General features: G+C 46.3%; 1 protein-coding gene across 2 annotated transcripts in view; it reads left to right on the forward strand.

Moving 5' to 3' along the window:
- LOC144479493 (paralemmin-1-like) overlaps positions 1–22929 on the forward strand; it is a 306182-nt gene that overhangs the window by 148182 nt on the left and 135071 nt on the right. For both annotated transcript variants that reach the window (XM_078198221.1, XM_078198220.1), the window contains exon 3: positions 1365–1445. In XM_078198221.1, the coding sequence (XP_078054347.1) occupies positions 1365–1445 (81 nt within the window). The remainder of the gene's footprint in view (positions 1–1364; positions 1446–22929) is intronic.

Genomic DNA, 22929 nt, shown 5'->3' on the forward strand with positions numbered 1-22929 from the left:
ATCTTAGAAACCCTACAGCACAGAAAGAGGCCATTCGGCCCAGCGAGTCTGCACCGACCACAATCCCACCCAGGCCCTACCCCTATATCCACCCACTAATCCCTCTAACCTACGCATCCCAGGACACTAAGGGGCAATTTTAGCATGGCCAATCAACCTAACCCGCACATCTTTGGACTGTGGGAGGAAACCGGAGCACCCGGAGGAAACCCACGCAGACACGAGGAGAATGTGCAAACTCCACACAGACAGTGACCCAAGCCGGGAATCGAACCCAGGTCCCTGGAGCTGTGAAGCAGCAGTGCTAACCATTGTGCTACCGTGCCGCCCTATTGAATAGCGGAGCAAGCTCGATAGGCTGAATGGCCTACTCCTGCTCCAATGTTCCTATGATCCTATCCCACACTCACACCCACCCAAAAAACCCAGTCCCAATTAAACTCATACCCCGTGCCCCAAGTCCTCTTAACCAATACTCAACACTGGCTTTCTGCCCCTAGTCATTGATAAGAGGGGGAATACTGGGGTAGGTGGGAGACAAGGGAGAGTGGACAGCAGCTTTGGTTCAAACGATTGAAACTGTCAGTGATACTGAGAATTCACTGTAACCTATCTGTAAAACAGATATTATTCTGCTTAACTTCAATGATATTTCACTGAATCAAAACCATTAAATTGAAGAACTACATTGAGCCATTCAGGACTTCTATGAAAATCCACAATTAATAATATACTGAAGTCCCTTTAGGGAAGGAAATCTGTCATCCTTACTTACCACAGATTGACTCTTAAAATGCCCTCTGAAATGGCCTAAGAAGCCACTCAGTTAAAGGGCAATTAGGGATGGGCAATAAGTTCTTGCCCAGCCAGATCCCATGAATGAATTTTAAAAACAGATTCAACTCTACGCAAAGCATTTTGAGTCCAGCAGGTAGGACATTGTGGGTGGCATGTTGGCACAGTGGTTAGCACTGCTGCCTCACTGTGCCCGGGTTCGATCCCTGGCTTGGGTCACTGTCTGTGTGGAGTTTTCATATTCCCCCCGTGTCTGCGTGTGTTTCCTCTGAGTGTTTCTTCCCACGGTCCAAAAGGCATGCCGGTTAGCTGCATTGGACATGTTAAATTCCCCCTCAGTGTAACCCAAACAGGCGCCGCAGGGTGGCGACTAGGGGATTTTCACAGTAACTTCATTGCAGTGTGAATGTAAGCCTACTTGTGACACTAATAAACAAAATAGGCTATACGTTTTGACATTCCCGTTTGTTCTGTTACTGTAAAACAAAGAGTTCAGGGACTGAGACAATGAAAGGCGGGTTATTCGAGAAGTGTTCTGAACTGATCTGTTTGTCCTCTCTCATTCTCAGGAGAAGAGGAAGCGGCAGACAGAGATAGAGAATAAAAAACGGCAGCTGGAGGATGAACGACGGCAACTCCAACACCTGAAGGTATGTCCCCTCTCACAGATGAGTTTGATAACTAAGTCTGGTCTCAGGTGAACATGGGTAGAGTAGTTACAGATAAATCATATCGCACTCGATTTAATCTGCTCGCGTGGCTGGGTTGTGTCCACACGAAGCTGCAGATTGTTGTGAAACTCTAACTGGGTGGAGGTTATTAAGTTGGAGAAAGAAAAACTCTCTGAGAAGGATGCATCATCTGTTACTATCTAAGGAATCTAAGGATGGTATCAAGTTGAAATAAAAGGCGTACAACGCTGCGAAGATTAGTGGATAGGCCAGAATGTTGGGAAAAGTTTAGAAAGCGGCAAAGGATGAGTAAAAAACAGAAGAAATTAGAATGAGAGTAAATTCACAGGAAATATAAAAACAGACAGTAAGAGCTTCTACAAGTATATGAAAAGGAAGAGAGTAGCTAAAGCAAACATTGGTGCCTTAGAGGATGAGACTGGAAAATTAAAAATGGGAAACAAGGAAATGGTAGAGACTTTGAGTGAATATTTTATATCAGCCTTCACAATGAAATACACAGACAACATCCCAAGAATAATAGAAAATTCCAGGGGCAAAATGAAGGGAGGAGCTTAAAATATCACTAGAGAAAAATGAATGGGACTAAAGGCTGACAAGTCCCTGGACCAGATGGCCTGCATCCTAGGGTCTTAAAAGAAGTGGCTGCAGAGTGGATGCACTGGTCGTAATCTTTCCAAAATTCCTTAGATTCTGGAAAGATCCCAGTGGATTGGAAAACCACAATCGTAGCATCTCTGTTCAAGAAAGGAGAGGGACAGAAAGCAGGAAGCTACAGGCCAGTTTTCCCAACATCTACCATTGGAAAAGTAATGCAATTCGTTATTAAGAACATAGCAGTGGAGCATTTAGAAACTCAATACAATCAAGCAGGGTCAACCTGGTTTCGTGAAAGGGAAATCAGATTTGTCTAATTTATTGGAGTTCCTTGGGGATGTACCAAGCAGGAAGGATAAAGGGAATCCGGTGGATATAATGGTTTTGGATTTCCAAAAAGCATTTGATAAGATGCCACGTGAGAAGCTGCTACACAAGGTAAGAGCTGATGGTGTTGGTGGTTGATATGTTAACAGAGAGAGGATTAGAGGGAAATTAACAGGAAGCAGAGTTAGGATGGGTGAGTCATTTGCAGGTTGCCAATGTATAGCTGGTGCAATGCCACAGGGATCAGGTCCGAGGCCATAACGATTTACAATCCATATCAATGACTTGAATGAAGGGTCTGAGTGTACTGTGGGTGGATGTGCTGACAACACAAAGATAGGTAGGAAAGCAGATCTACAAAGACACTGATTACAAATGATGTGATCTGTGCACCCATCAGGAACTGATTGAGATCCAGTACTCTTCGATGTATCTTGGACAGCTAAAGTAGGAGGAGATACAAGCAACCCCCAAAAGAAATATAACCCACACCAGCTATTCAGTGGCACGAAAATCCTGCATCCAACAGGCCCAGAAGTAGAGAGGCAAGGGAAAAATCCATCTTTTAGTAAATTCAAGTGTATGATTTTATCACAGGATAGTTTCAGCCGACGTAAGGAGCTGTGTGAGCAACAAGTGTGAAAGCCCCAGAGAGATAATTCCATCTGGATTTCTGACTCTGGTTTGAATGTGGAATCACTGCTTGCCCAGGCGGTTGGAGTGGGAATTCAGCACTGACTGGAGCCCACAGGAATAGTTCCTGTCCATTAGGAAAATAGACCAGGGCTGGAGAGAGAAATCTAACTTCTGGAGCCGAGGAGTTTCTCATGGAGTGTGGGAGAGAATTCCTGCTCCTCAAAGCCCACAGATCAATAGAAATGGTAAACGTAGCTTTTTCTTCAGGCAGCCCCCTTGCAGGGTGACCCAATAACAAAGCCATCACCGCTCCCCACTCAACCTCAATCAGGGCCCTGGATAAAATAGCAGATGGGGCGGCACAGTGGTTAGCAATGCTGCCTCACAGCACCAGGGACCCGGGTTCAATTCCGACCTCGTTAATGTCTGTGTGGAGTTTGCACATTCTCCCCATGTCTGCATGGGTTTCCTCCAGGTGCTCCGGTTTCCTCCCACAGTCCAAAGATGTGCGGCTTAGGTGGATTGGCCATGTTAAATTGCCCCTTAGTGTCAGGGGGACTAGCAGGGTAAAGGCATGCGGTTATGGGGATAGGGCCTGAGTAGATTATGGTTGATGCAGACTTGATGGGCCGAATGGCCTCCTTCGACACTGTAGGGATTCTATGATCCAGTTCTGATGGTGTCAACAGTAGCCAATCTGCATGTCTGAAGAGTCTTCCTCCTTTAATCTGTGTCATCGCCACCTGTAATTTGAAGTTATTTGGTTAGATCAGGACAAGGATCATAGAATCATAGAAACCCTACAGTGCAGAAGGAGGCCATTCGGCCCATCGAGTCTGCACCGACCACAATCCCACCCAGGCCCTATCCCCACATATTTTACCCGCTAATCCCTCTAACCTACACATCTCAGGACGCTAAGGAGCAAATTTTAACCTGGCCAATCAACCTAACCCGCACATCTTTGGACTGTGGGAGGAAACCGGAGCACCCGGAGGAAACCCACGCAGACACGAGGAGAATGTGCAAACTCCATGGACTGGACTAAATCAGAGCCCCAACTCAAGGGCCTAAAGGCCTCAAAGAACTACCTCATTGGACAATTTTAAAGGGTACATTTTACCAGGAAGTTTTTTTTGCAAGGTATTCAATATTTTTTTCTGTGTGTTTTTGGCGTCTCACTGGTTGCCAATGGAAACAGCCTGGCAATGAAAGGGCATTGTTTGAGCAGGTATGTTCAGGCAGGGCTGTGCCTATGGGTACTTTTGTGAAACAATTTGAGCAACCTGATAGGTTGGTTTTTGTGTGGGTCTGGGGTTTGTCTTTGCGATTTTCCCAAACGATTTACTGGTTTGCGACCAGTAGCAATGTACCTCTACTGACCAGCAAGGGTAACCTAATCAATGGTAATTACTGAAGCTAATCGTGAGGACAGAGTGAAATATATTTTGAAGGTACAACATATTGAAATGTGCTATCGGATATCTGCAAACTGTGACTATACACGAGACAACACAAGACTCTTAAATGAAGCATAAAACCGGAGAGAGGAGAAATCAGGGTCTAGGTGTGCTTCATTTCTTTGCCCACACTCAGCATGCACCACAAGCAACACAGCGGTCTACTGTGTGTCTGTGTGGTATGGGAGATGGGGTTGGGGTCTTGGGTATGGGTGTGTGTGCATTTGGGGGTGGCGGTGGGTATGTGTGTGTTTATGGGAGTATGAGTTGGGGAGTGGGTGAGTGTGTTTGTGGGGGATGCGCGTTTGTGTGTGGGGGTGGTGTGTGGAGGAGGATGAATGTGTGTGTGTGTGAGGGTGTGTGTGTGTGTGGGATTAGTAGGTGTTCAAATATTCAAGTGGGCCCATTGGAAGAAGCAGAGCTTTAGAAATTAGTACCAGCCGTTTAGTTTTGTTGCTGTAACATCAGAAGTAAAGACTGGGTTTGCGAGCCATCAAACACCCTGATGGAAAAGCTACACAGTGAAGGATTCCACAGCCCCGCTACGCTGTTAATACAACATGAAGTCCAAGAATATCAGAGGCTGAACTTGCTCAGTAAAAGTACACCGTGCTGCATTTCGCTAGCTCAAAACATTTGGTGTCATAGTGACCTGTGAGACGGGGTGGAGGAGGAGGGCTGGTTGCAAGCTGTGGCTGAGGACTTCTCCTTATAACCTTCAGTAGTCAAACACGGCAGGACGGATGGCAAGGAATTAACCCCAGAATTCCCACTGACCTCACCTCCTGAGCTCCAAGATAACCGCCGCATGTTCATTTGTGGAGCTGGAATGGTTTTCAACTCTGATTGGATATAATCCTGGAGCTTTCATCACATGACATCCTGACCCGCTCCATCATTGGTTACTGACCATGTTGTCATGGTGCCCCATCTTTCACACCAATCGGAAAGCAAGTTGACTCATTACCCAATTGACAGACAAGTTAACAATCATCCAACAACCTCCTTATCGCCATCTCCAATATCATTCCAACCCAGGAATTTAATATATACAATGCCATAAAACAGAAAAACAAAATGTTTGAATGCTGCTCAGAATTTTCTCCTGGGTGGTTCACAGCAGTGTTCTGGAAAGGGATTCCTAATTCCAAAGTGCAAGCCAATGCTTGGATTTTAAGAATGTTCCCCATTGGGTTTTCAGAACCTCAGATATTCTGAGTTTCAAGAAGTGTTGCAATCAACCTTCAAACAAAGGGATTGGGGTCAAACAGTTGTAGCCATGTAGATATTACGCCTCAAGTTGTTGGAAGGTATTTTGAGAGACACGATCTACAGGCATTTAAAGATGCAAGGACTGATTAGGGACAGTCAGCATGGCTTTGTGAGTGGAAAATCATGTCTCACAAATTTGATTGAGTTTTTTGAAGGGGAAACCAAGAAGGTAGATGAGGGCAGTGCAGTTGATGTTGTCTACATGGACTTTCGCAAGGCCTTTGACAAGGTTGGATATAATCCTGCATGGTAGGTTGTTGCATAAGGTTAAATCTCATGGGATCCAGGGTGAGGTATCTAAATGGATTCAAAATTGGCTTCTTGACAGAAGCCAGAGGCGGATTCTAGAGGGTTGTTTTTCAAACTGGAGGCCTATGACCAGCAGTGTGCCTCAGGGATCAGTCCACTGTTATTTGTCATTGATATTAATGATTTGGATGAGAATATAGGAGGCATGGTTAGTAAGTTTGCAGATGACACCAAGATTGGTGGCATAGTGGACAGTGAAGAAAGTTATCTCCGATTACAACGGGATCTTGATCAATTGGGCCAGTGGGCTGACGAATGGCAGATGGAGTTTAATTTAGATAAATGTGAGGTGATGCATTTTGGTAGATTGAACCAGGGCAGCTAATGATGGGGCATTGGGGAGAGTTACAGAACAAAGAGATCTTGGGGTACATGTTCATAGCTCCTTGAAAGTGGAGTCACAGGTAGACAGAGTGGTGAAGAAGGCATGCTTGGTTTCATTGGTCAGAACATTGAATACTGGAGTTGGGACGTCTTGTTGAAGTTGTACAAGACATTGGTAAGGCCACACTTGGAATACTGTGTACAGTTCTGGTCACCCTATTATAGAAAGGATATTACTAAACTGGAGAGAGTGCAGAGAAGATTTACTAGGATGCTACCGGGACTTGATGGTTTGAGTTATAAGGAGAGGCTGGATAGACTGGGACTTTTTTCTCTGGAGCGTAGAAGGCTGAGGGGTGATCTTAAAGAGGTCATAAAAATAATGAGGGGCATAGATCAGCTAGATAGTCAATATATTTTCCCAAAGGTAGGGGAGTCTAAAATTAGAGGGCATAGGTTTAAGGTGAGAGGGGAGAGATACAAAAGTGTCCAGAGGGGCAATTATTTCACACAGAGGGTGGTGAGTGTCTGGAACAAGCTGCCAGAGGTAGTAGTAGAGACGGGTACAATTTTGTCTTTTAGAAAGCATTTAGATAGTTACATGGGTAAGATGGGTATAGAGGGACATGGGCCAAATGCAGGCAATTGGGAATATCTTAGGGGTTTAAAAAAAGGGCGGCATGGACAAGTTGGGCCGAAAGGCCTGTTTCCATGCTGTAAACCTCTACGCCTCTATGACTCTATTAACCGACCACTCCCCCCCCCCTCCCCCCACCATTGGCCTAAGATATGTCAATACTGGGTTGGCTGCCCTTCAAAATGGAGAACGTGAGTTCAAATCCCACTTCGAAAATCTGGAAATTTGAATTCCTCTTCTAAACATTGTAGGAAATGATTGCGAAGATTTTGCTTCTCATAAAATCCCAACTGGTTCACAAATGTCCTTCATGGACGGTAATCAGCCATTCTCATTCAGTCACGTCTGTTTGTGACTCCGGTCCCACACTCTGGGCGGAATCCAGTTGAGGTACTGGGTGTCCCAGCTGGAGAGCCGGCAAGAGCCCCGCGCCACCTCTCTTTTCTGGAAGACCTGCCGAACAAAAGACTTCCAATGATGGCGGGGATGGGGGAAAATCAACCATGGGCCTCCCCACCCAGAGCCTCATGTGGGCAGAGATGGGAAGACAGTGGAATTTGGGGATGCCAACATCCTGTCTATTTGCCACCCCCAAACTTGCCACACCAGCAAGAGTGGAAGATTCCATGATATTCTAAACGGTGATGAAAAGCCCTTTCAAGGCCACCACTATACAAGGGCAACTGGGAACGGGAAACAAATTCTGGCCTCGCCAACGATGTCCACATCCCAAAAATGAATTTACAAAGTGCCCGTTCATATTGGATTTCCTCAGGTGAGGCCTTATTTTTCCGAATGATTATTCATTTTCACTGGCTCACTGGTCAAGGTGAGTATTTATTCCCCATCCCCAGTTGTTCAGAGAAAATGCTGGTGGGCTGCCATCTTGAACCATTCAAGGTCACTTTTACTGATAACAGCTCATTAGGCCAGGATTTTCCAGCTCCGTCTTGGTGGGACCCGCCCTGGGATATTTGACAGCTGAACAAAAACTCCCGTGACCTTTGGTGGAACAGGATAATCCCAGCAGTGGGCGGGGTCAGAAAATCCCGCCCTTCACCACAGATTTTTAAAAACTGAATGTGGACACCAACGATGGGATTGGAATAGGCCTCCCATCCTGGAATGTAACCACAACGCTACCATCCCCTTGGCACATCAGAGGTCACTGGTCCTGCATAGTCACACATATTTTTGGAAAATTAAATGTTATTGTTTGTCTTTTCGCTGATACAGAGGTGAGATTTCTCAGAGTCAGCTGGCAATGAACCAGATGTGTACTCCACTGCTCCCAGCACAGAGCCAAGATTCCTGAAATCCCCTTAGACATCCCACTGAGACAATAACCAGACGGTGTGCTCATTGTGTCTTGCTTCATAGCTATCTACTTCTCTATAAACCTTCCTTCTTAAGTTGAAGACTTTCGGAGCAGCCTTAATAATATTTGAAGCATGCACAATAAAGGGAAGTGCCAAAGAACAACAACATTTCCAACATGGAGATTAAAAGAAACAACTTCACATAATGGAACCCTGAAAAACAAACGAAAGCACTTCTCAGGCCTGAGAAAGAAAAGACCGATTTAAATTTTGGGCGGAGGTCATTCATGGCAATCCAAAAGCTCAGTCTCCCTGTTTCCTGTCAGACATGATGTGGAGATGCCGGCGTTGGACTGGGGTAAGCACAGTAAGAAGTCTCACAACTCCAGGTTAAAGTCCAACAGGTTTATTTGGTAGCACAATTTGTGCTACCAAATAAATCTATTGGACTTTAACCTGGTGTCGGGAGACTTCTTCCTGTCAGACATCCATAGAGCTAATCCGAGCTTCCTACATTTTCCAATTCGGAAATGGCGCTGGGAGCTGGGTTATACAGCATCACCGTTAGCAGGTGACAGAAAACCATTCCAAAGCTATTGAGATTGGTAACTCCCTCTGAGGGTGGAAAGTAAGTAGCCTCAGAGTCAAGAAATATCTTTTCAGTGTTAATAAATTACTTCTCAATCAGAGCTGGCCTCCATCCTCATTGACAGTGTTTTCAATAATAAAAATGGCCGCCCATATCTCTTCAGTATCTCAGGGTCATCTGATCTTTCCAAAATGAAGTCCAAGTAGCAATATGTCCCGTCTTCAAAAATATCTTACTGTTCCACTGTTTCTGCAGCTCCCTTCAATACCATTCATATCATTCACAAATCAGAGATTCTAAGGCAACATGTTATAATCAAACCAACATGTTACAATCAAACGTGGGCAAGCGGTGGCATAGTGGTATTGTCACTGGACTAGTAATCCAGAGACCCAGGGTAATGCTCTGGGGACCAAGGTTCAAATCTCACCATGGCAGATGATGAAATTTGAATTCAATATAAACCTGGAACTAAAAGTCTAATGATGACCATGAAACCATTGTCGATTATTGTAAAAACCCATCTGGTTCACTAATGTCATTTAGGGAAGGATATCTGTTTTCCTTACCTGGTCTGGCCTACTCCAGACCCATATCAAAGGCACTGCTGCCTCACAGCACAGGGACCCTGGTTCGATTCCTGGCTTGGGTCACTGTCTGTACGGAGTCTGCACATTCTCCCCGTGTTTGCATGGGTTTCCTCCGGGTGCTCCGGTTTCCGCCCACAGTCTGAAAGACATGCTGCATTGGCAATGCTAATTTCTCCCTCATTGAAACTGAACAAGTGCCGGAGTGTAGCAACTAGAGGATTTTCACAGTAACTTCATTGCAGTGTTAATGCAAGGCTACTTGTGACACTAATAAATAAACTTTAGAACTTAAGTGGTTGACTCTCAAAATGCCCTCAGGGATGGGCAATAAATGCCGGCCCAGCCAATGACACCCATACCCCATGAATGAGTCAAAAAAATCAAAACAAATATGCAAAGAATTTTTGAAAAACCCCATCATTTGCGCAGCCAGATTTGGATGATGCCAACAGGTGAAGAGGTTGCTTATTGAACGGGCGAAAGGAATTAACTACTGCAACTAAAACTAGACTGTGAGAGAGTTGGCAAGTGCAGTCCTTATACTTGGATGGCACGGTGGCACAGTGGTTAGCACTGCTGCCTCACAGTGCCGGGGTCCCAGGTTCAATTCCAGCCTCGGGTGACTGTGCGGAGTTTGCACATTCTCCCCGTGTCTGCATGGGTTTCCTCCAGGTGCTCCGGTTTCCTCCCACAGTCCAAAGATGTGCGGGTTAGCTGGATTGGCCATACTAATTGCCTCTTAGTGTCAAGGAGATTAGCAGGCTAATTACATAGGGTTACAGCGATAGGGTCTGGGTATAATTGTGGTCAGTGCAGACTTGATGGGTGAATGGCCTCCTTCTGCACTGTAGGATTCTATGATTCTAGCTGTAATCGCAACTGTCTCACTAAGGATAAAGAGTGATAGAGGATGCAGGCTTCCCTAGGGCACAGTGATCAGGAAGGCCTCAGAAGGATCATAGTGTCACACTGTATTGTATGACAACGGATGACCCTATTTTACCATTTTTATTCAAAGTGCTGGGTGGACTTGAAACTGGGAGTGATTCAGATCCGACTTTTAGACCCCTTCTCAGGCGCCCCCATCCGCACTCTGCCTGAAAAAATATCAGCGATTCTGAATCGCGCTGCAGAAGCCTGTGGGCGGGGCTTAATGCATCCGAAATCCTGCAGCTCCGATCGCACCTCCAACTGCGCATGCGCAGAAAACAAATGATAGAATGCTGCTCCCCTGCCACATCGCTCCCGGGCTGGATAACGCCTCCCCCGGCCCCCACAGACATTGCCCCAACCCCACAATATTACTGACCCCCTTATCCCCCCACCGCCTCCCGCCGCCCAGACCGATCACGGGCCCTCCCCCTTCTCCCCCTTCCCCCTGATCTCAGGCAGAGTGGCAGAGAACCCCCCCCTTCCCCCTCACTGATCTCAGGCAGAGTGGCAGGGAACACCCCCCTCCCCCCTCACTGACCTCAGGCAGAGTGGCAGCAGACCCTCGCCGCCGCCCCCCCCCCCCCCCCCCCCCCACCGATCTCAAGCAGAGAACCGCGAACATTCAGCACTTACCTCCTCACTAACTGGAATGCCCGAATCAGACCTTTGTGAACCATGTCTGTTTCGCTCCGATTCTGGATGGGCGAACATGGCGGTAAAGGGGGAAGTGCCGGTAAGTTTGGGTGTGCAGCCCATTAAGTCAATTTAAATGCATTCAAATGGCCTTCGTGTCCGTTTCGGGCGGGGTTCCGATCGCGGCCATTCCCGGCCCTTGGTGAAGGGGGAAGCGGTGTGGAGGCGGGCGCGGATCGCGCTATTTGCCTCATGGCCTGACTTTACCCAGTTTTTGCGTCTGAAAACAGGCACAACTTGATGGTAAAATCGGGCCCAGTATGTTTCTCACTGCAGGGATAGGTGTAAATGTGGCTCTTTAACACAGAACAAGTTACAATCCAAAATAGATTCAAGATGAAGTTTACAAAGGAGATCGTCATTAAAACTTTTATAAATGCTGGAAATACTCAGCAGTATCTGTGGAGAGAGGAGACTTTTTTAATTCCTTCATGGGACATGGGAATCGCTGGCTATCCCTTTATTGCCCACCCCTAGTTTCTGAGGGCAATTAAGAGTCAACCACATTGCTGTGACTCTGGAATCACATGTAGGCCAGACCGGGTAAGGACGGCAGATTTCCTTCCCTGAAGGACATTAATGAACCGGATGGGTTTTTCTGACAATCGACAATGATGGTCACCAGTAGATTCTTAATTTCAGATGTCTCAAGTTGATGACATTTTATCATTAACCTTTTGCCATTAGTCAGTGCTTACACCCATATTCCAGTCCTCTCATGAACCTGAATAGGTTTACCTATAGAACACTACAATACAAAACATGCGTAAGCGCATAGAGGCGGGAGAGGCCATTCAGCCCCTCGAGCCTGTTCTGCCATTAAATGAGATGGTGGTTGAACTCATGCTTGCTTTTGCCCCATATCCCTTCCTACCTTTGGTTACCACAAATCTATCCATCTCAGCTTTCGAATCAACAATAAATGTCAGTTTCAGAAGAAAATTCCAAATTTCGTTTACATTTTGTGTGCAGAAATATTTCCGAATTTCACTCCCAAAGAATCGGACACTAATTTTTGGACTATGACCCATGACTAGACTCCCCAAACGTCCAGTCAGAAAGAATCTGCCAAGCACCTTGCACACCCATTGGTCAGTACAAAGCATTTTACAGCCAATTGTTTATTTCTTGAAGTAATTTAAGAAACAAAGCAGCCAATCTGCACACAGCAAGATCCCAAAAGCAGCAGTGAAGGAGATGGCCAGTTAAGCTATTACCAATGACGCGGTTGACAGATCCTCAGTAACAGCATCGACACCACACAAACTGCAACAGCTCATCACTTCCTTCTTGAGAGCATTCGGGATGAGCAATAAATACTAACCTAATTTTGAAATGATTTATTATTGTCACATGTATTAACATACAGTGAAAAGTATTGTTTTTTGCACGCTATACAGACAAAGCATACGGTTCATAGAGAAGGAAACGAGAGAGTGCAGAATGTAGTGTTAGTCACAGCTAGGATATAGAGAAAGATCAGCTTAATGCAAGGTAGGTCCATTCAAAAGTGTGACAGCAGCAGGGAAGAAGCTGTTCTTGAGTCGGTTGGTACGTGACCTCAGACTTTTGTATCTTTGTCCTGACGGAAGAAGGTGGAAGAGAGAATGTCCGGGGTGCGTGGAGTCCTTAATTATGCTGGCTGCTTTGCAGCGGGAAGTGTAGACAGAGTCAATGGATGGGAGGCTGGTTTGCGTGATGGATTGGGCTACATTCACGACCTTTTGTAGTTCCTTGCGGTCTGGGTCAGAGCAGGAGCCCATACCAAGCTGTGATACAACCAGAAAGAATGCTTTCTATAGTGCATCTTTCTCATCGAGGCTCACTCCCATGCAAGAGTTTTTGAAAATGTTGGCCAGGGAGAACAAGAGATCCCCTAATTTCCTTCGAATAATCTGTCTTCACAACTAATGGACATCACACAAAGTCTGAATGTCACTGGTCAGAGCCTGCACGTTTGTAGGAAACACTTTTTGAATACCAAGGGTAATGGAAATAGATGGAGAACGCCCTCCCTCAAAATGCTGTGGACATTTGGTCAACTGAAGCATTCAACATGGAGATCAACAGAGCTATTTTGGACAGGTGTACCAGTGAACAAGCAGGAATTAAGGATTAAGGGAACTGTGATCTAATTGGAGAACAGGACAGGCCCAAGGGCTAAATGGCCTCTTCCTGTTCCTCTAGACTCTTTTTGGATGATGCACATGGCTGCTGCAGAGAGATTAACTCCACCCCACATTACAGAGAGAAATGGCTGCGTTCATCACACCAGCATTTAAATTCATAACAGGAGATCTTAAAAGCAAAGCTGCATTGAGATTTGATAAGCAACTGTGTCTATCACTCTACCTCCCAGTTGCGTAGCAACATCTCACTATCTTTAAATCAGTATTGTCTCAGACCTGCCAACAATGTTACCTCTTTTCTTCTCTCTGGAGCAGGAGTTTTAAGGGAAGATTCTTACTTAAAGGCGATGATTTAAAGGACCCTATTACACACAGTCTTGGCCCCAGGGAGGTGGGTGAGGGAGGAAGTCAGACCCATTGACCTCAGCTCCAGTCAGCCACAGAGGCTGTTCAGTGCTGTGGCAGACTGGGTAGAAGTCCTGCCCCAGCTCCCGGTGACCTCATCCAAGCTGAATTAAAAGCGTGTCGGCCAACCAGCCCTCACCCCTCACCCATCGCACCCACACCATTCATTCCCCATGCCCCTTTCATGTGCCCATGCCCTTCCATGCCATGCTTGGCTGAGCCATGGCACCGAGAGTCATGGTGACTTTAAATATCTGTGCCTCAGGATCCTTTTGGGGTTCAGGAAGAGCTGCCTGTGGCACACAGCAATCATTAGCCCATCATTGTATCTGGATAGTCACTGATACACTGTGCAAGCGAGTGGACAACTTCACAAAGTTTGCCACTGACGTGGGCAATTGGGTCTTGAAAACAAAAGTGTCTGGAACCATTGTGGGGTTTGTCAAAACACATACCAGTGGCCATTAAAGCACTCTGTGGTAAACCACTGTTATCTGCTATCTGTTACCAGTATATGTGGCACATCCCTGTTGGTTCCGCCCAAGTCTCCTCCCCCTGGTCTGGGTATAAAGGCAGTGGCTCTTCCCCCCTTGCTCTCAGTTCAGACCAGATCACCGACAGGGATGGCTCCAAGTTCTTGCCAATAAAAGCCTATTTGTCTTCCTCACAACTAGTCTCGGCTCGATTGATAGTGCATCACACTCGCAGGCCAATCAGGGCAACCTTTACAGATCTACCATAGAAAGCATTCTTTCTGGTTGTATCACAGCTTGGTATGGCTCCTGCTCTGTCCAAGACCACAAGAAACTACAAAGGGTTGTGAACGTAGCCCAGTCCATCACGCAAACCAGCCTCCCATCCATTGACTCCTTCTACACTTCCCGCTGCCTCGGAAAAGCAGCCAGCATAATTAAGGACCCCACGCACCCCGGACATTCTCTCTTCCACCTTCTTCCATCCGGAAAAAGATACAAAAATCTGAGGTCACGTACCAAATGACTCAAGAACACCTTCTTCCGTGCTGCCATCAGACTACTGAATGGACTGACCTTATATTAAGTTGATCTTTCTCTACACCCTAGCTATGACTGTAACACTACATTCTGCACCCTCTCCTTTCCTTCTCTATGAACGGTATATTTTGTCTGTATAGCGCACAAGAAACAATATTTTTCACTGTGTACTAATATATGTGACAATAATAAATCAAATCAGAGGTATTTGTGAACCAGAGAAGATTTCATTTATTTTGTTTCCTTTTGTACTGATTGAGTTAATGAGTCCATTCCAGAGGACATGTAAGAGTCACATGTAGACCAGACCAGGTAAGGACGGCAGATTTCCTTCCCTAAAGGACATTAGTGAACCAGATGGGTTTTTAATACAATCGACAATGGTTTCATGGTCACCATCTGCCATGGTGGGATTTGAAACCCGTGTCCCCAGAGAATGACCCTGGGTCTCTGGATGACTAGTCCAGTGACAATACCTCTAGGCCACCATCTCCCCTCATAGATAACACATGATTACCATCTGCAGATCCTGCTGGAGTGTGCGTACTATCCTGGGAGCAGCCATGATGCATACATGCACTGTCGCCACAAGTTTCACACCTGCAGCAAAACAAGATGATTGATTAATAGGAAACAAGGGCTATCCATTAAGGAGGTGGCTCGAGACGCCCATCCGGCATCCATATTGGAAGTGAGTCTTCCCCCCCACGCAGGTGACTATAGAGAAGACCAATGGTCCGCTAAAAATGAGATTTTGCTGCCTCGACCAATCAGTCTGTGCCTTGCAGGGTTGTGCCTTCTTGATTATTGCTGTCTTTTTGTGCTTGGCACAAATTGGCCAATTTGGCGTTGCTGAAGGGGGACAGACTGGTAAATGAGGGCATTGATGATGCCAGACTTCCTCAGATAATGACTCAAATGTCGACTGGACAAAACTAAAGAGTAATCACTGAAATACCAGCTCAGTCAACATCCGTCCCAGCACCTTCACATCTCTGACCGAGATTCAAAGTCATCTTTGTTTTGCCCTCATTTTATTGTCTTCTCTTTTGGTTCAGGTCTTCGTTAAAAAAAAGAACTTCCAACTTGAACTTAATAGATGAAGATGGATTATTTTCTCAATGGCTCCCTATGGTAGCTAATACACACAGCACCACTTTAGATCAAGTGTTACTCAAGGTCATTAGTATGGATCATTTGGGATCTGCTGGTTTAATTCATTCGTTACTGCTCTTGCCCAAGATGAAAGCAAGGGGCAGCACGGTGACACAGTGGTTAGCACTGCTGCCTCACAGTGCCAGGGATCCGGGTTCAATTCCTGGCCTTGGGTCACTGTCTGTGCGGAGTCTGCACGTTCTCCCCCGTGTCTGCGTGGGTTTCCTCCCACAGTCCGAAAGACGTGCTGATTAGGTGGATTGGCCATGCTAAATTCTCCCTCAGTGTACCCGAACAGGCGTCGGAGTGTGGCACTAGGGGATTTTCACAGAAACTTCATTGCAGTGTTAACGTATACTTATGACACTAATAAATGAACTTAAACTTTAAAAAAAACTTAAACTTGAAAAAGGTCGAGTTCGTGTGTGCTGAGAAATAGTTTGCTGATGGTAAGTGCGACATTTATGCTGCTACCTTCCAGCAAGTGCAGTGTCAGGTGGACTGGGGCAGCACAGACGTTATAAACAAGACGTAACAATATTATGTTACACCCTGTCTGCTTGTGAGTAGCCATGTGCTTCTTTGGCTTATGCGGGAGTCCGGGTGTCTCTTGGAGATGTCAGCATCAGCCTGGTGTGTCTGTGCCGCGCCTGCGTTGACTCTGCCAAGCCGCATCTGACAATGAGATGTAAACATCTGATCATGTCCAGCGTGAAGTGACCACACTCACCCTGATCTCCTTCCTGTGTCAAGCACGTTGGCCAAAGGGTGTTGAAAGGTGGAAGTCATGACTTGATCTTCCGAGTCCAGCATCAGCGTTGGTGTCGATTCTCTTCAGTTTCACAGGGCAGCCTATAGGCTCATCAATCAGTAACTTTTATAGTTCCTGGAGCTGTCATCATTCTCTGGAAGTACACAGAAGCCTAAGTGCAGCCAGCCGACAGTTCCCAGACCATCAAGGCCCTCAGCCAGGGTGTTAAACTCCTCTCCCCTTTCCTGTCCCTGCAGTTTGGACAATGAAAAGACCAGCTGCAGGGAACAACAAAGGAAAAGTGATCTGGCTGGGATACAAGGCTGGCGAGCTTCCAACTCTTCTGTACAGAAGCCTGAGTGCAAGGGGTGGCAAACATTTTGATTTCCCTTCGCCGTCCTGCCTTGCCTGTGAGCAGGTTCCAGTTGAGCTTTCACAGATTCATCTTTCAGCCCAGCCATGACTGCCGCAGGACCATTTACCACGGTGGGATTCGAGTCTGCAATCCCAGAGCATTGCACTAGCTTTGTGGTTTACCAGCTTAGTAACCTACACCTCTCAGCCACAAGAGGAACCAAGCAAGGCTCCCACCAGTTTGGGAGTAATTCTCCACAAATTGAGACAATCCTCAGTCCCTGAGTAGGAACAGATGGGCTGAATAGCTGGAGGGCAAAGTCCAGACGGACACGTCAGTGCAGCACGGAGGGAGTGTCGCAGTCAGAGGTGCCAATTTTCAGTTTACTTGTAAAAGCAGGGTTCTGTCTGCCCTTTCAGGGTCAAAGGAGTCCATAGTACCACTCAAAGAAGGGCAGGAGAGTTCCACTTGATGCCCTGGCCAACACTGTCCTTCATTCAACATCACTATCTGATCATTTACATCATTTCTGTTGGTGGGATTATGCTCTGCATAAATTGGCCAGTATGCTTCCTGCATTGCAAGAGTGTCTACACTTGCAATAGTAACTCATTGGCTGTCAAGGGTGGCGGGATATCCACAGGTTGTGAAATGCAAGTTCTTTCTTAAAATAAATAAAATTTGCCAGCATTTCTGGGCAAGGTGAGTGGTCCCTGAGTAGTTAGACAGGAGCAGCCATTGCAGAGTCTGAGTGTAATGATGTACACCATCCATCACTCGAAATTCGTAAGTGTGTGAGAGTGTATGAGTGTGTGTGAGAGTGTGTGTGTCTGTGCGTGTGAGTGTGTGGGGGCGGGGGGGGGTGGTTTATGTGAGGGGGGTGTGGTGTAGGATGTGGGTGTTTAATGGCCGCGGGTAGTGGCAGTGAGATGAGTGAGCTGTTAGTGAGTGAATATCTCCAGATTGGACAGAAAAGATCCGGGACTGTAATCCTTGAAACATTCTGATCCTTACCGTAAGAGCCCAACATGGTCACAAATCATTGGAAGGAGTGCAATGGAGGAAGCCAATCACACACGGAGCAACTGCTCTTTTGAAATGTGGTGCTCTGTAATTATATAAAAGACAGAATGATAATCATCATCTTCATAATGATATATTGTAGAATCAATAGATTGTAGAACCCCTTTGGTGTGGAGGGGCAGTGGCTGAGAATCAGGTTCACCCACAGCCGTCAGCATTGTCAAAGATGGCAACACGTTGAGGGGTCACTCTCCTGTTTACTCGAATGATTCCAATGAGAGTATTATCCGCCACAATTAGTGGAGTATTACTAACACTTCCTGTTTATTAAACCTGCCAATGGTGGTGCCATGGTAACAGCGATGGAATAATCTGATGAACATACGGACCAGGACAGAGACTGATACCAGATTGAAGGATGATCCTGATGATGTGGCTGTTGTCACACCACTCATTGATTCTCATCAGTTTAATTCCTGGCCTAAAATGGCAGACAGGAAGTGCGCGCACAAGTCCAGGTGCAAGCAGGCTGTCCGCCATATTGGGCAACTATGGACTGATTCCAGGTCCTGTGGCGCAGTGGATAGCATTCCTACCTCAGGAAGAAGCTCCGGGTTCGAATCCCACTCCAGGACTTGATGGTCAAGGAAGGTACATTCATAACGTGGCCAAACATTGAGTGACCAGCAAATCCTTCCAAACACGCCAATGGCTGGCAGTACAAGCGGGAGAGACTCCTGGTCAGCCACGCTTGATGTGGAGTGGCACCCATCAATTTACCAGCTTTTGGCAACAGACTAGTGACCTGTTCCAGGAATTACTATGATAATTGATAATGCAGCACTTGCTATGGAAACAGATGAAAGTCTGCCTTAGTGCATCACTAGGCGCGGGAAGAGAACAGAAATTGGAATTGGAATGAACTTACTTGCATCTGTAATGTGCCTAATACCTGAACATGCCTCTTCATGGTTAATCCTGAGGCAGGAGTTGGCTACCTTAACAACAAGACAGTCCATATTGTAAATTTAGTCAAAAATCAATTGTTAGGAGTGGTATTGCTGTTACTCCAAAACAGATAATAATGAAAAACAAGGCACAACATATCTCAGCAACATCTCCTAACTGCTTTTTGAAAATGTTCAATGTTTTGGCCTCAGCTGCTTTCTGTGGTAGCAAATTCCACAGACTCACCGACCACTCTAATGCGTGAAGAAATTTCTCCTCATCTCAGTTCTAATTACCCCATATCCTCGGACTGTGAGCCCTGGTTCTGGATACCCCCAGGATTGAGAACATCCTATCTGCATTCAAGAGGTTTCTATGAATTCCCCCCTCATTCTTCTAAACGCTAATGAATATAACCCTAACCAACTCAATCTCTCCTCATATGTCAGTCCCACCATCCTAGGAATCAGTGTGGTAAACTGTGATAGATCGAAGGTGACACAATGTGGCTTGAATCAACAAAGGCTTTGTTTCCAACAATAAGAATAATATCCACAACAATGTCAGGCGAGATTACAATGCAACTGCTCTACTCAACTCTCTGGCTCCAACTGAGTCCCTCCTCAACCCACTGTACGCGCCCTCCTGCCGATTGTCTCAGCTTCCCGCCAGGACAATCCATAAGGTCCTCATTGATCACGTGACCCTCTGGACACGCCCCTCCTTAAAGTGCCACACTGCTTCATAAACATCATGGTAAAGTTACAGCACACTGCAAGCACTTTCTCCTCATCTTCACATAGAGCCGCAGGACATTTTACATTGATTTGATTTGATTTGATTTATCATTATCACTTATATTAGTATACAGTGAAAAGTATTGCTTCTTGCATGCTATACAGACAAAGCATACCGGACATAGAGTACATAGGGGAGTAGGAAAGGAGAGAGTGCAGAACGTAGTGTTACAGTCATAGCTAGGGTGTAGAGAAAGATCAACTGAATGCAAGATAGGTCCATTTGAAAGTCTGACAGCAGCAGGGAAGAAGCTGTTCTTGAGTCGGTTGGTACGTGACCTCAGACTTTTGTATCTTTTTTCTGACGGAAGAAGGTGGAAGAGAGAATTTCAGGGGTGCGTCGGGTCCTTGATCATGCTGATTGCTTTTCTGAGACAGCGGGAAGTGAAGACTGAGTCAATGGCATTGTAAAGAGTTTTAAAGAGTTAGAATAATTTTAGAAGCATGGAACGAGAGTAAAAGATGAAATTAGAGGGTATGCTGGGCACAGCTTGCAAGAAGTCACCACACTCTGACGCCAGAGAGGACAAATGGGTCCTCAGGCTAGTGTTTCATCCAAATGATGGCTACTGACACCTCGAGTCTCTGGAGTGAGACTTGAACCCATCACTTTTAGAAGCAAGAGTTGTATTATCAAGAATGAGTCAAGAGGAGAAAGAACTGTAATAAACGCATCAGAATTGTATGTTCAGTGCATTGAATAAATGATCGTGGGAAAATCCCAGGAAACAAGCCAGCTGATAGGCTGCAATAAACAATGTGGAAATATCAATGATCACTGCTGCAATCCTGCTTATAGAAGTGATAATGTAGTCCTCGCTCGACCATTCCCAGTTTTTTGATGTTCAGTGAGAACGCAATGGATCTGAGGGGGACTCCTGCAGTCAGCCATGTATCTGAGTGACAGGAGCACAATCATTCATAAGCATAGCACTCAATGATTGGCCACAGTCACCCATAGCTATCCGTATCCCTGATTCTGTTGTTGATGGCACTTTGCGGACAATGGGGATCTTTTTTCACTTTCATTTACATAGTTCGTTAAGAGAGTATTTGTGGTTTCAGAACTCAATCAGCTGCAAAGCCCTGTGGAGAGGTCTAGCCCTCACCAGCCATCGCAGAGACTTTTAAAAGCCTCACAGTTCCTTTTTTTTTATAGAAACCCTACAGTGCAGAAGGAGGCCATTCGGCCCATCGAGTCTGCACCGACCACAATCCCACCCAGGCCCTACCCCCACATATTTACCCGCTAATCCCTCTAACCTACGCATCCCAGGACTCTAAGGGGCAATTTTTTTAACCTGGCCAATCCTTTGTAGCACTCACTCTGCCCTGGCCTCCTGATGGCTTGGTGTGAAATAGAAAGTGACTTCTATCGAGCTGCTCTGCATTAAGCGCTCACTCAAGAAAAATTCAGCTAATAGGCTGACCAGAAAAAAAGCTGCTCTGAATATTGGTAATGGGTGTCTTCACAGAGCTCAGGCTGGTAAACCAGGCCGCAATCTTCCACCTGATCTCTGAAGATTCATAAAACAGATAACACAGCTGACAAAAGCAGGAAGAAGAGTGTGGCAACAGTTTGACAATAAAATAAACTGCTCAAAAACACTCCAGACAAAATACAGAAAAAAGTCCCAGTCACTCAGTTGTGGCTGGGTCGTAGCATTTTCGTCCCGAAGTTAGGAGGTTGTGGGTTCAAGTCCCACTTAGTGACTTAATCCAAGCCAACATCTGATGGCAGTGCTGAGGGAGTGCTGCATTGCCAGAGATGCCATCATTTGGAAGGGATGTTAAACTGAGGTCCCATCATTTACTCTCAGACGGCAATATTTCAATAAAGAGCGGGTTATTTCTCCCTGATCTCTTGACTAATATTTACCTCTCAAATGACATCTTTCAAACCGGTTATCAGATCGCTATGTTGTTGTTAGGAGAGACTTACTGTGTGCAAATTGACAGCTGCATTTCCTGCAATGCAATGAAGTGACGACAGTAATTCACTGATCGTAAAGCGCTTTGGGCATCCTGAGAGGGTCTATCGAAATGCAGGAGGGTGGCACGATGGCACAGTGGTTAGCACTGCTGCCTCACAGCGCCAGGGACCAATTCCCGGCTTGGGTCACTGTCTGTGTGGAGTCTGCACATTCTCCCCGTGTCTGCGTGGGTTTCCTCCGGGTGCTCCGGTTTCCTCCCACTGTCCAAAAGCCGCACTGGTTAGGGTGCATTGGCCGTGCTAAATTCTCTCTCAGTGTAGCCGAACAGATGCCGCAGTGTGGCAACTAGGGGATTTTCACAGTAACTTCATTGCAGTGTTAATGTAAGCCTACTGTGACACTAATAAATAAACTTTAACAAACTTTCAGTGAGCTTTGCTGGAATGTGCATGTGATGCGATTCCTTCACAGTTAAATAGCCTGTTGACTCATTAAGCTTTGGAGTGAGGGTTGGTCTTTTGGACATGGGGGCTGCTGAATCCACTAGGATCATGCCCCAGGTACAGATGAATGTCGCCTCTCGAACTGGAGGGAGGTCTATAATTCACCGCGACCATGAGCTCTCTCCTCAGTAACTGTCTGTGAGGTTATGTCTCCACATGGCTCAGAGAGAAAGTGGAGGCTGTGGAAACCTCTGCAGTTCTCACACATCTTTCAGCACTAAGTACTGGGGAAGGTGTGCGGTCGACAGCTCCAGGACACTCATACCCTGAGCTGCACGAACCACAAAGAGATTCCAAGAGGGGGGAATGGTAAGAGGTCGAATAACAACTTACATTTATATAGCGCCTTTAACACCGTAAAACATCCCAAAGTGCCCCACAGGACACTACTGCTTAAAATGTGACACAGAGGCACATCAGGAAATATTCAGATAGCGAATCAGCAGCTCTGTCAAAGGCAGAAGTTTCTCATTTTTAGACAGAATGGCGCAGTGGGCAGAAAAAACAGCGCGGAAATCATCGGCCTCGAGAACCGCTTCCTCTGCCGTGTCGTTAGGCACTTGGGAGAAAAAGGGTTAAGTGGTGGGCCCCATGGCGTCAGGCTGGCTCAGGTTAATCCCCCCATACGCCCCCCCCGCTCCCCCCCCCCCCCCCCCCCCCCCCCCCCCACCTGCTGCCAACAACTTAGTCTAAAATTATAGTAAAGTTTAGAGTGACAGCCTCTATTTATACCCTTCCTCCAC

This window comes from Mustelus asterias, chromosome 26 (genome assembly GCF_964213995.1).
Source record: "Mustelus asterias chromosome 26, sMusAst1.hap1.1, whole genome shotgun sequence".
NCBI lineage: Eukaryota > Metazoa > Chordata > Chondrichthyes > Carcharhiniformes > Triakidae > Mustelus > Mustelus asterias.